Genomic DNA, 14,179 nt, shown 5'->3' on the forward strand with positions numbered 1-14,179 from the left:
GCATAATGCCCTTTATCCTTCTCCTTGAAATACCTAATTTTTGGCAGAATTGAGCATAGTCTACCAATCTTTTTCCTGGTCTCGTAATACGTGGGCCTTTGTTTCATCTTCGTTTAACAAGTTATTTGTATAATTTAGGTCGTTCTCATGCTCTGAAACTATCTATGGTTTTTGTTGTTTTTCTTCCATCTTCGTTTTATGAGTTCTTTGTGTATTAATGTATTCTCAAGCTCTGAAAATATGTATGGCAGTAGCTTTAAATGATTAGTGATGTCATACTCATTTCTCATTAGACAGTTATTTTTCCGACACATATAGTTTACAGTAGTTACATCTAGTATGTGTTCCATCTATCTTTGGGTTCTTTTAAATATCCTTAATTTTAAATGCAGTATTGTGTGCTGCCCTCTAACTGAATAACTGTCAATAGGCGTATTCACTTTTGTGGGAGAAAACATTCGTCGTCTGCACGTGATAGATCCACTTTGCTCATTTCCATTTTATTCATAACACGAACATGTGATCAAAGTAATATAATTTGTTGATATTTGTCTCGTGATTTAATAAACACTCCTCGTACGTATACAATTTCAAATCTTGCTTGATCACGCATCACTTTGTCCTCTTACGATTTTGTCAGGGTTTGTACGTAAATATTCGTGGAATGATTGGGAATTTCCAAAACAGCTTTTACTATAAAGTCTGTTTCGATATCCTCGAGGATTTTCTAGAAGTGTCTCCTATTCATATAAGATATTTTATTATTCCCGGATCTAAAGGACTTTAACGAGTAAATGTTGGCACATTGTCCATTCATAAGTACGTGTACACATTGAATGATTACCTTTCGTCGCATAATACATGCCATCCAATTCACCATAGAATTCTTCATTGGTTTTTGCATATCTGTTTCAGACCTTAAGATTTATATTCTCGATCGTAAGAAACATGTCGAAGCCGTTGTACATTTCATGCTCTATACATAATGTGGTATGACAGATATTATGTGCAAGTCCGGAAGCACTTAAGTAGTGTATAGGGTCTGTCGTGTAATGCCTTATACATAAATTAATGAATTCTTCAAAAATGTATATTTCATCCGCGTTATGAATGATTTTTACACCAGGCTCTTGTAATCAGGATTCTTACAAATATGCATGAATCTTAGCCAGAGAAGTTATGAATAAAAGTGAGGTAAATGTTTCATATATGCAGCTTAAGGTACAAATATCAGATAGATCATCCTTCTCTAATGAAAGGATCACAGGGTTTGCATTGTTTGTTGACAGATTTTCATATACAGGTCTTAAAATCATTCCTAATAAGTTGTAAAATACTTGAACAAAATCAGCTCACAATTTGATTACAAATCTTGTGAAATAAATTCTGAAGATTGTGCTCTGTACTTTTCACTGTTTAGCTTTTCTGTCTCCGACTTCCAGTTTTATCGGTACGTTTAGATAAAGTGTGTTTTTACTGTCAGTTTATTTTATGAAAACACAATGTCACAATAAGCAGTCTAAAAACTGCATGTTTAAGCAACGAATGTTTTAATCCAACGTCTAAGCCATTATCAATCATGATCTTAACTTTGTCACACAATCGTTTATGTTTAATTTTTTTAGGTGTCTTCAAGTTATGAAAAGGATTCATTGCATATAAATGTTATGCCCTTGCATTTGCAAATTTGACTCGACACAAGCCTGAAAAAAGTTTCTTTTGCAACAATATGAAATTTATCAACGTCGTAAAACTATAACAATATCAAGGTGTTGGTCCTTTTCCCTTTTAACACTATACTCGGTCTAACGTATTTCATTTTAGCTATTTCATGGATTCTAGCAGATAAGTTGAATTCTTCCTCAAATTTGCAGATGTCTTAAGTTTTCTTCATGCCGTTAGGCAACTGTATGCTAGAGTCAGCTTTTAATAGTTCATACTTATGCAGAAAGACTTGATTTTATCAAATGCCAGCGTAGCTGAATACGTTACACTTTGTTGAAATTGAGGTCTTAACTCATCGAACAGTGCATTTAATACAGTCATTTCAATTTTGTTCATAATTTCTTTGAAATCACTTCAATAGTATAAGGTTTTATTATATACATAGGCAAGACGTATTAAAGACTATTTGTGATCAGTTTTCATATATTTTCATTGATATATATTCAGATTTGAACATAAAATAGTTCATATCATGTCATGGTAAACATGATTGTTATTGCATACAAAGTTTATACATGCAGCAAGAAAGATGAGCTAGAGAAAACAAAATGGAAACTACATTGCCTTTCAGACATGGAGATTAGTTTCTGTTAAGAAATTTTCTCGAGGTCGTTCGTATCTGTATGAAGTTATTTTCCCTCACCAAGTGACACTAATTTTAAAACAACTGTGATGCATTGCTGAATCGTCTTGCTTTGTGATCAGACAGATCAAAATAGTATACAAAATGAAAAAAGTTCATTTACTGCAAGAGATTAGCCTGCAATAGCTCTGTCTTAAGTCGCCAATATGTATATGATAGGACAATGAAGGTGATGTGAAGTTACGAAAAGGAAAGAAAATATATTCTATTTTACTTTTTTTCAAAGCCTAGCTCTGTATAAATGTTTTCCCGTCCAATTTTGATAACCGAGCCATCACATATCAAAAATTATTTTTCTACTTCAGTATCTTGTTTGCATTAGGCTCATTGCAATAAAGTAACAAACAAGGATACTAATTATTCCATCTACTAAAAGGTCGTTATTGACTTTTTCTGAATATGTATTTTCTCATTAGTTTTCGAACACATCGAGCAACCCACTTCTTTTCCTTGTGATCTTCAGTTTTCAGTCTTGCAACTTTAGTATAAGATTTTCTTGAACTCTGTCTTCTTAGATCATGTTGTTTATGCATAGGACGTTTTCGTTTGATCATCGTATCACTTTCAAGCATCACTAATCTGCGTTTTATACTTGTTTCATCTTTGATTTCTTAACTTTTGAAAATGTGAATTTTCGACTGTTGTTCATATTTTCCATATGTTAAAAGCTCGACCTTTACATGTCAAGACATTAGTTTGTTTTCGTCTGCTAGAATTTATTGATGATTCACTCATGTTCTTCCCTCGTTCAAACAAATAAATAAAAATAAAAGAATACGATTCTTATAGCTATGAATAAAACTTCATATCAACACAAATGTGCTACAATTTCGTTTCAAGTTCTGCCGACGACGTGCGCCAAGGAGGCTTCATTCGGCAATGAATCTGAGTTACACGTTCTGCATCATCATTTTATTGGTTATTTTATATTTGTGTAAAAACAGAGGATATATATTATATATATATATATATATATATATATATATATATATATATATATATCGTACTTCTACAATTGCAGTACACCATTTATTTGTTGGCTCTGTGTTTTTCATCTTCCATTCTATAACTACTTACTAGCACATTTTCTTTTACTCTCCGTCCATCTATCATTTCTTTCTTGAATTCAAAATAATGTTTAACGCCATACCGCTTCCAGTATTTAATCCATAATATATCACGCAGTTAATTAATACGACAGAGATTCAAAAGGCAGTGTCCTTAACGATTATGAATTATATATTTATTGAATTAGAACTTGTTGAAATATTTGTTTATGATTGTCTACAATGATTGTTTAGTAACAAAAAGTAACAATACTTCCTGCATTGATATATTGTATACTGAATAGGTAGTCTCTGTATGTGGTACTGGAAATGTAGTTTGTTCCCTACTTAAATAGTTAATAATGCCAAGACACTGTCAACCTTGCCCTCATGCATATATGGATTAGTGTGCGTTAGCCATGTGACAAGAAGGCAACACAATTAGAAGAATTTAATTTTATAGACCTGAAAAGATGTTAACCATAATTACGAAAGAAGCACAACAAAGGAAAGAACAAGAAAATTTATGTTTGACATTTAAATGTCAACAGCAGCAATAAGTCCGACAACAAAATATTGTTGAGAAATGTCCAGTCAATGTTAAGAACAGTTCAACTGAGGAAGCTATATTTCGAACAAGTTTAAAATGTTTAATGAAATGCTAGAAGCTTGGTCCAACACGATTGATGACATACACATATCTTTCTTTGATATGCTAGATATTGATGCCAAAGAGCTGGAAATTTGTTGTATGGTTAGGTGACGTGCCAGGTCCTGAGTAAAACTGGATGCAGAAGAGTTGGAAATTTGTTTGAGGGTTGAAGAAAAGAACTGACAAAGGTTGAAACCTTGATCAAAGTCAACATCAGTATGACCTGTATAGTCTACCCTGTCATTAAATCCGAAGACAGAAAGCCAACAAAAGTAAAAACTAAATTAGAAGAGCCAAATGCAGAACCAGTTGAACCGAAAGTAGCCGTTGCACTTGCTCATTGTTATAACATCTGCATCTCGGAGATGTAACAGAATTTTTCGATCATTATTTGAGCGAAATGACGTGTATAGTTAATACCATAATTCATGTAGCACTACATACAGCGTGCGTCCCGTCATTACAGTATGTTTCTGTAAAGAAAAACCTGATATGAGGTTATGTTATTATATGCAGACCAGAGAGTCCACATTTTTATCATCGTGACAGTCAATAAAACACCTCTTTTTCAAGGCTGAAAAAATTCTTTAACTCCCATAAATTGAACTTATTATGGTATATATACCAATCTATTTCATAAATTATATTACATTTTTAGGATATTAACAATACTTTCTATGGGAAATTAATAATTGGTCTCATCGAAATATGAATATGGGAAATATGTGCATCCATGGTAACCGTGTACATCGCTGTATTTTTTTCAGTGTCATTCGTTCTTTTATGAGAAAGTACAATAAAGTTGGTCTTGGTTGCAGTGATTTAGAACACACGTGTAAACATCCAGAAATTTAGGGGAAATATGTGTCTTCGCGGCATTCCAGTAGCTATTTCTCTCTGGATTACTTGTCACATCTTTTTGACATTTCTGTAAGAATACACTTTCAATATACCCTCTACTGGCCACGACTGTTTTTGTCGCCAATATAAAATTGAAGTTATATTTATTCTTGAAGCATTGTAAACAACTTCCTTACGTGTATCTTGTAGACCATAACGGCAAAGTTTGGTTTTGTTCACCATATTAATCGCCTTGTTATTTTCAATTACGTATTCTACCTGAATGAAACATTACTGACTTGCAGGATGAAATGGCGTTTTTCCGACTGTATATTTAATGGCATGCTTGTATAAATCATTTCATTGAATGTAAATACTTCTTCTTACCATCTTAATTTCTAATCTTATTTACAACATCCAGTACCAAAGTATTCGTTGGAGTTGACATGTTATTCCACGGAGACCATCTGTTGGAGTTGACATGTTTTTCCACAGAGACCATCTGTTTAAAATTGTATATACATTTTGTGATTTTTAAAATTACAATCAGGAACTGTGTAAAAAAAAAACAGACCTGTCTCTTAGAAGAAATGATCTTTGTGCAAAATATTTTGTCTGCTTATTTCGTTTCCTATTATTCATTTGTTTTTGTTTTTTTCTTTTTTTTTTTTTCTTTTATAATCATTTCATGAAAAGACAGGGAAACAAGTACACTATATGCTATGTCTTTGTCCCCGACATGCAGATCGAATAAATAAATGGTTATATTTTAAAGTTATGTGAGACACGAATTATCAACATAGTACGACGATCAGGAAACCTGTATCATTCCAAATGGGTATATGATATCAGTTGATCCACTGAACGCTACTTATCGCATAAGTTCTGCTTATATTTCGTGCACATCAACTTCCTTTATGAAAACTGAGTATTTATCTTACCTTTGCCTTAACCCAGAACGTAATTGTTATGTATATATATATATATATATATATATATATATATATATATATATATATAGTGTGTTTAACGTTTGTCTATGATTATAAATTCTGAGGGTCATTTATAAACAACATATTATATAGCTAACTTTTTCCATGATTGTAGATCTATTTTAAGATAATACAAATATATTGACATGGTCTTAATGACTTTAGAAGGTTCTAGAAGCTGTATCAGCTTTTCTTTGTAAGTTATAAGTAAGCTGTTTGCTAATATTTGAATTGCAATTTCTAGCTTTACAATGTTCTAAAAGAGAACTTGTTTACGACTTTGATGGACAAAATGGGCCACACCCGGGTCATCTTATTATGTCATATGCATTTATATAAGTTTGAAGAAAACACAATTATTTCATTCATACTTTAAATTCAGTTGTATTCCGACATAATTTGAGAAATCATTTAATAATTAATCATTGTAGTTGCGAAACATATCATAGTATTACAGCAAGACTGTGGGCACATCAGTTCATCCAAGACTATTGGTAGATCAGTACATTCAATTCTAGAAATTATTCGGAACACTGTACTTTTGGACTTCTAATATAACTTTTGGATTATTTGAGGTTTAATTTGCAATAATGCAAGTTCCTTTTAAATTTTCATCTTGTATTCTAGAAAAATAAATTAGTTGTTGAATTTTACTAAACTTTTTGGTTTTGCATTTTTCTATTACTTCGTTTCAGACCATAGAATAGTAACAGCATGTTTTTTTAATATAAATTTTTCGATACTGATTAATGTAACCACTGATTAATGTACCCTTTATTTCATTCCAGGGTTTCAGACTAGTATGTGGAGTGCCTGTTACTGGAGCACCAATGAAAAAGGCTGCCTCACTAAACGTCCTTGTATGACACCGTTCTCCACATATTTCTACTCCAGTTAAGGACAAGATCTGTAACACACTTATCTAAGCTTGAATAAAAATCCAGAATACCCTTCCCAACTCCCAGTTTAAATGTATTAGAATGAACGAAACAGGCCATATTAAGCCATATTGTGGGATATAAGAATGAAACACGCCGCATATGACTACACTGAGATCTATATAAGAAACTATTTTATTGTCTGATGTTGCGATGATGTCGCCAAGGTATAAAGCGTTAAAGATGCCGAAAATATGTCAAAGATTTGAATCTCACAAAGAAAGTTTGCTTTTTAGGCTAAAAGTCATATCATATTTTCTGAAGATGAAATCGAAAGAGTGTAGAAAATTAAAAATGATTGTTCCAATTGGAAAGGAGAATTTATTACAAAATTTCTCTTGAACAGATATTGCACAATTTATATAATTTAAAATGGAGGCAATATATCCCTAAAATTTTAAGAGAAAAGAAAGGGAAGAAAGAAAATCAATAAATATCAAAGATAGTAAGTCTATATTACGCTTCTGTACGACTCTGCTACAAAAGCACTGTCAGCTATAGCGATATATTTTAACCGTGTTGTCCATGAGATGTGTAAAAGGGCGATAACTATCCAGACGCCTTTACAAAATACTTTAAAGCTGGCGAAGCACAACAAAAAACATTTTTTTTCTGACACGCCTAAAGAAAAACGATTAACATCACTTACAACGTTTATGCAAATCTACGATTTTTTAAAACGAAAATCGCCTGTGCCAGCTTTGTTTTATTTAAGAAAACAAAAACAAAAACCTAACGTATTACGAAAATTAAAGAAGGAGCATTTATTTTGGATAATGTAAAATGCCTTTCGATGAAAATGGCATAAAGCAGTTTAAGCCAACTACCGAAGGGCCAACTCAGATTATCGCTTTCAAAGGGCTATATCAAATAAAGACAACCAGGCCAATGAAGAGTATAAAAGGACGCTCCTGTTGAAGGTCCATAGTAACTGAAGACCACTAGGCTACCAAAGCGCATAATCTGAGTTTTCAAGGAAAAGAAGCTCACTTATTTCGCCATATATACTGCTAAGTACAAAAATACATAAGGCACATATCTCCTAAGGACAAGACAACGGTCAGGGACACTTCTGGCCAATAGGGGAACTGCAGAGGAACACTGCTACTAAAATATGCATTAACTCTGTAACACTACCATTCATCAAGAGTATCATGAATAAAGTCAATTTTGAGGTGTATGTTATATTTTTATGTATGTGATATGCGTAATTCTGCATAATATGTTTTGTGTGTGAAGTGTGTGTGAATTGTGCAATTTATAACTATACATACAATATGTTGTGCGTGTATTTGCAGTTTGTAACTATGCATGTTTTGTGTTTGCATATAAGATTTGTAACTATGTACAAACTTTTTGTGTGTGTATGTTCAATGTGTAACTCTTATTTAAATGGTGTGTGTATGTTTGTGTGTGTGTGTGCATTGTTTGGTTTAGTCCCTTTACTTACGTCAATAATTTACATACTTTACTTAAGGTAAAACCTCTTTCCTTGTTTCGGGAATCAAATACGCCTTATGGATCATTCCTGTGTACTATGCATTCCAAATTACTTTCTCATTTCATTATACTGATCAGCGTTTATAGCTCGAAAATTCCTTGTAAACATATAGAAATATGACAACTGCGCAGTGTTTATAGCTCGAAGATTCCTTGTAAACTTATAGAAATATGACAACTGCGCGGTGTTTATAGCTCGAAGGTTCCTTGTAAACATATAGAAATATGACAACTGCGTAGTGACTAGCAGGGAAATACTTTTGACCAGTAAAGTAAAGATCAGATACAGAGTGTGTCAATTAGCGTCCTTGAAAGGTAATTTTTGTTACGACATGATCTCAAATTTACCGAAATTCTGTAAGCAGCCTCCCCGAATATTGAGGTGGGGACGAAAATCAATGGGAAAATTGTTGAAACGGCATGATTCGAAACATGTTGTAAAACAATATCATTGATATAAAGTGTCATAAATTTTATCAATATAATGCAGTGGAAAATTTATCTTACTGGTAATGGACTGATGTGAATCTGATATTATGTACGTATCATGGGCACAAACACAAAACCAGTAGACCATGAAAAACTCTAACCCTAACCCTATTTCTATTAGAAATGAAACTGATACCCGGTTTATTAAAGTTTACAACGCTTTTTTGATATATTTTTAAACAGATTTGTTTATGCATGTAAAGGACACTAAATAAGAGAGATATGCCGAAACCTCAGTATACCGGATTCCTCTCAGGACTGAGAACAGATTAATTACGCTGAGAACCGATTAATTACGGTTAGCAAATACTGTAGCATGCTTAACTGTGATAAAAAACCCAGAGATATCCCAAAGTTAAAATTATCCTTGACACGCGTGCTGACACAGACTATGGCTAAATAAGATAATTTGTAGTATTTGCACTTTAAAAAAGAAAGTACTACCTTATACGGCGAATTAATAACAGATAAATGTTTGTAGGTAAACTATTTATGAAACATTATGTTTATCTGCTTAATATCTATTGAGAGAGATCCTTTTCGTGTGTATCCATGACCAGTAGAATAAATTTGTGCTTTTTAATATCAGGGCTCTGGTACACATTCATGCGACCTCGTTTTGACGCGGAGTCAGACAAAGCAGTAGTTTAAAGTCAGATTCACTAAATTGGCGCGTGAACTGTCAACGTTATAAATTATACAGAGTATTCGAACGATCTGAAGTATGATTCATAATTCTAACGAATTATTCGTAAGGTTATAAAATTATTTCATTCCTCAAATGTTTTTTTGTGGCGAGGAATGTCTTTCTATATTCAATAATTGTATTTACTCGTGTGACAGGGTGGATTTTCGGTGGGAGCGTTTGTTGTGCCATTAAATTTTCATTAAATACTCGTCATTACAAGAAATGGCAGCTTTCTTAATTTTGTAAACTCTTACAACCACATACAAGGATATTCATTCAGAATTATATTCTTTCTGTCACACACACACACACACATTCTCTCTCTCTCTCTCTCATGCACTCTCTCTCTCTCTCTCTCTCTCGTCACATAAGTGTTTACATAAAAGACTTCTTTTATCAAATCTGTGAGAACCTCAGTTAAGCGAAAACCGAAATTTTTTGGGGTTCCAATGGTTTTCAGTTCTGAGGTGTTTCACTGTTATATACTTATACCGATTAACAGTTTTGTTGCAAGACGTCAGTCATACTGCTTCATAATCCGGCTATAGTTGTTTTTCTTTCCCAATACAACTTCAAACATTAGTTCAGAAAAGGCATTTAAAAAAATAAAGTTTCAGTTATTTATTTTGCTGTTATTTATATGTGTACGTAGTGCTCACAGGATTTTGAACAATCCATCGTACATCTTTCTGATTCTTTCAGACTGGCAGAACTCTGTCATTGGAATGATGGTTTTTGCATTGACATTTGGTACCACTGCCGCTGTGCTTGCCTTTTGTGGGGTGTGTACGTCTCCTCTTCCGAAGAAAATATACTACTTCCATTCTGCAGGGGAAATATTCCTTGTATCCGGTAAGCAGCTAAAATGTTGGCTAAATTCAGATCTGCATGTTGGCTTTATTTCTAGAAGATAGCAACCTTTTGATTCAAATCATAGTGTCAATCCCTGCCCATCGTGTTAAAACAAATATTCCGGACATTGATCCATACGTTGATAAAAATATGCATGGTAAATTTTCATTCCAAATGATATTTGAAAAAGTGACCAACACGAAGCCTATAAATCATATATGACCGTCTGTGAAAAGATATCCTTTCAACTCAAGATTTTTATATCAAGTCTAGAGCGATCGCTCTGCTTTTTTTCTTTTGGATACATCAAATGATTTAATGCAGTAAAATCTCTATGGCAGGGAAAGACTGGCTCTATTAAACACAAAGGGCCTTCGTTGTTGAATAAATATTACCTCGTGTGATGCATCTTATTGCTTGAGAGGTGAAGCAATAGCATCTCTCTCAAACTGAATCAATTTTAATCGACGACAAAGTCAGTCCGACACGCAATAGGTTTGTGCATAACAGATATTCAACAGGTTTCCACGACAACCAGCCATTTTTATTGAATGGAATACATATTGATCTAGTCAATAAAGGCAATTCTACGATGTAATTGGAATCTGCAAAAAAGTTTAACATTAGATTATGTGATATATCAAAGTAATTAAATATCACAGGTCTTATGTCTCAAGAAGGTTGATGACTTTTCCTAAAACATATTTCAGTTTTAATATGTTGACTGTTGTAGTCTTCAAGTGTGTAGTAGGGTAGTGATTAAAAGGCAAAACCCACACAGGGCTGCCAATAGCAACGGGGAAAATGCATCAACACCACCATCAAGAACAGCTAAATCTATGACAATAGCAACAACAACATTGTCGACAATAAAAAGGATGAAAACTGCTAACTCTAAATTGCTATAGGAAACACTGTAGATATTTTAACAGAAACGATCACACAATCTGTTAAAAATAGTTTGTCACTAACGCTTTCTCTATTGAACCACGTATTTGTTTAGATATCAGTCCATGTATTGGTACAAGTGAAATCACGTGCTTAAACTACCAGGGCCGAGGGCCGAAAAGTTGGCTAAATTAATGATCGTGTTCTCATTGATAGCCATGGTATCAATTGTACAGCAAGTTTAGGACTTCTACTCTAATATAAGATTCCAAAAGAATTAAATCCATGACTTGATTTTACCAACAGAATACGAAGTTTAATTTGATTCAGAAATTAAGCAATCCGATTGGACGATGTTAAGTCTTTCTCAAGTCTGACCAAAAATATTATCTTTTTTACTTGTGCCAATATATGGACTGATATCTAAATAAATATGTGATTCAATGGAGAAAGCGTCAGTGACAAGCTATGTTTGCACTTGCACTTTAAGGCAATTGAAGAAAGTGGGGGAAAATGGAAATCATACATATAGTACTCGACTTTTGAAAAGTCACTTTGATTCTATACCAATCAAACAGGACATGACTGTTCAAAAGTCACTTTTGATTCTATACCAGTCATAAGGGACGTGACTGTTCAAAAGTCACTTTGATTCTATACCAATCATAAAGGACATGACCGTTGAAAAGTCATTTTTATATTATACCAGTCATAAAGGAGTTGTCTGATGAACAGTCACTTTTGGTTCAATATCAATCATAAATGACTTGTATGTTGAATAGTTTGTATTCGGAGGTAAGACTTACCTAACCAGTGTTTAAAATGCAGTAGTTCTAGTGAAAAGAATGCTCAGATAATATCGTGTTTTCTGTTCCTTCGTTGTGACTTCCTCTTGTGAAAAAGATTTTATAGGTGTGATTCTCTTTTCAGCCTTATGTTCCTGTATTGCCTTAATTATCTATCCAATCGCCATTGAAGTGGATCCGACCATAATGAACCACACTTACGGAACTGGTTATGGTTTAGGATGGGGTGGCACAGTATTTTTCTTCTTGGCATCTTTCTGTATGAGTCTTGACGATCTTGTCAGAGAGTCTTCGAATGCCAAGTGTTGCAGGTATTGCTGGAAATCAAGCGGTAATGAAAGGACGGAACTCCAACAAGTATGACGTATATATTTATTAAGTAGATATTAGGAATGGTTTATCGATGGAAGAAAGCAAGAACAGCAGGGATATTTTTGTCTGCATTACATTTTCAAAATTGTTATTATGGCGCATTTGTTGGCACAAATAGATGAAACTAGTTCCCAGAATTAGCGTATATGAAATTTTCACGTGACTTTGTCAGTGGTGGTGACAATAGTTAGATGTGTGCACGTTGGAACATTATGATGACAATGTGATCAAATCATATGCTAAATTCAAAATTCCATATTCCTCGCCATCTTTTACTCGGATGCGGAAGTTAGTATAAAATCAACATCACATCTGGGAATGAGATAACGTTTATAAATCATCAATTAATCAGATGGTTTTGGAGATTTGTGTCCGTCCTTTTTGTGTTTTGGATGGAAACTTGAGACGCACAATTAAGGTATCTGAAATGTTTCAAATTATAATTCCACCTTTTCCCCTGTGTCAGGAACCGAACATAATCATCAAAAACAACCCTAAAGAGAACAAAGACCAAGTGCATGCATTCGTTGAGCAAACAAGATTGGATCATCTTGCAATGTTTTGTCTCTGGTGGGTCTAAATGCATAATTAACACAGTTTTGCCCCATTTTGTTATGAATTTTATTTTATCTAAGTATTCTCTTTTGAAGATATTTTGGTATTGTTGTTAACACTCTCCAAATGCTCAAAAATTCACAATAATTATGTTTCATTCGCTCAAGCATTCCACTTACTCTTAATAGACCCATTTAACACAGCTATTTTCATTCATCATGCACTATACAGGGTTATGTTAAACATAGCATCTCAAATTCATTGTATGCTATCACCGGGAACATCAGTAACAGACGTTCAATAGCCATTATCATTGAGAAAGAAAATCTCCAGAACCGAGAAATGTCCTGACTACATTTCAAGGCATATGGACTGCATCCTAAGGTATATCGATTCCACGGTATATCGATTCCATTTTACGGTATATCGATTCCAATTTATGGTATATCGATTCTATTTTAAGATATATCGATTCCTTTTTAATGTATATGGCTCCATGTTATATCGATTCCATTTTACGCCATGTATTATATATGTATGCTCTTTGTTTAATTGAAATATCAGTACATAGTCGAAATTCGTATTAATTCAAAACATTATTGACTATATATATATATATATATATATATATATATATATATATATATATATATATATATATATATATATATATATATATATATATATATATTCTTTGCAAATTGTTCAGATCAATTAATCATGATGTAAGAAGAGCAATACATTTCATTCGAGTAAGATTTGGAATGCATAGCCCTTTAATAAAAATCGAAATATGTAATATACTGTTTGCTTGATGCTGTCATCTCAGACTGATAATATCAAATCACACAGAAGCAAATCCAATGCCTAGATTCAATATTTTTGATTAAGTATAATGTGACTTTGTCAACGTATTTATTTCGATAATTTTGCTTTATTTTAATTATTTCCTTAGTCGTATTTATAAATGTGCAGGGAAAGTGTCGAAGTGTCGGCTTAGTGTGAAGAAGTATATATATATATATATGCATGTTTATGTCTAAGTCACGTTTCATGTCCTGAACTGTAGCATTCTTAACATATTTATCCAGGTTCCATTTACCCGATTCCATCAGAATTTCGTACTCATTCAGGTTCCACTTACCCCATTCCATCAGGGTTTCGTCCAACAATGCCCATTTGTCAACAATCTA

The 14,179-nt window shown here is 33.2% G+C and overlaps 1 protein-coding gene across 1 annotated transcript in view; it reads left to right on the plus strand.

Moving 5' to 3' along the window:
• Positions 1 to 13,599, plus strand: part of LOC149781475 (transmembrane protein 47-like) — a 58,702-nt gene extending 45,103 nt beyond the window's left edge. The window contains exons 2-4 of the mRNA XM_089935566.1: positions 6,687 to 6,758; positions 10,216 to 10,365; positions 12,184 to 13,599. Coding sequence (XP_089791692.1) covers positions 6,687 to 6,758; positions 10,216 to 10,365; positions 12,184 to 12,422 — 461 coding nt within the window. The 3' untranslated portion in view covers positions 12,423 to 13,599. The remainder of the gene's footprint in view (positions 1 to 6,686; positions 6,759 to 10,215; positions 10,366 to 12,183) is intronic.
• Positions 13,600 to 14,179: the final 580 nt, after the last annotated feature.

Source organism: Sinohyriopsis cumingii, chromosome 15 (genome assembly GCF_028554795.1).
Source record: "Sinohyriopsis cumingii isolate HCF-2022 chromosome 15, ASM2855479v2, whole genome shotgun sequence".
Lineage (NCBI taxonomy): Eukaryota > Metazoa > Mollusca > Bivalvia > Unionida > Unionidae > Sinohyriopsis > Sinohyriopsis cumingii.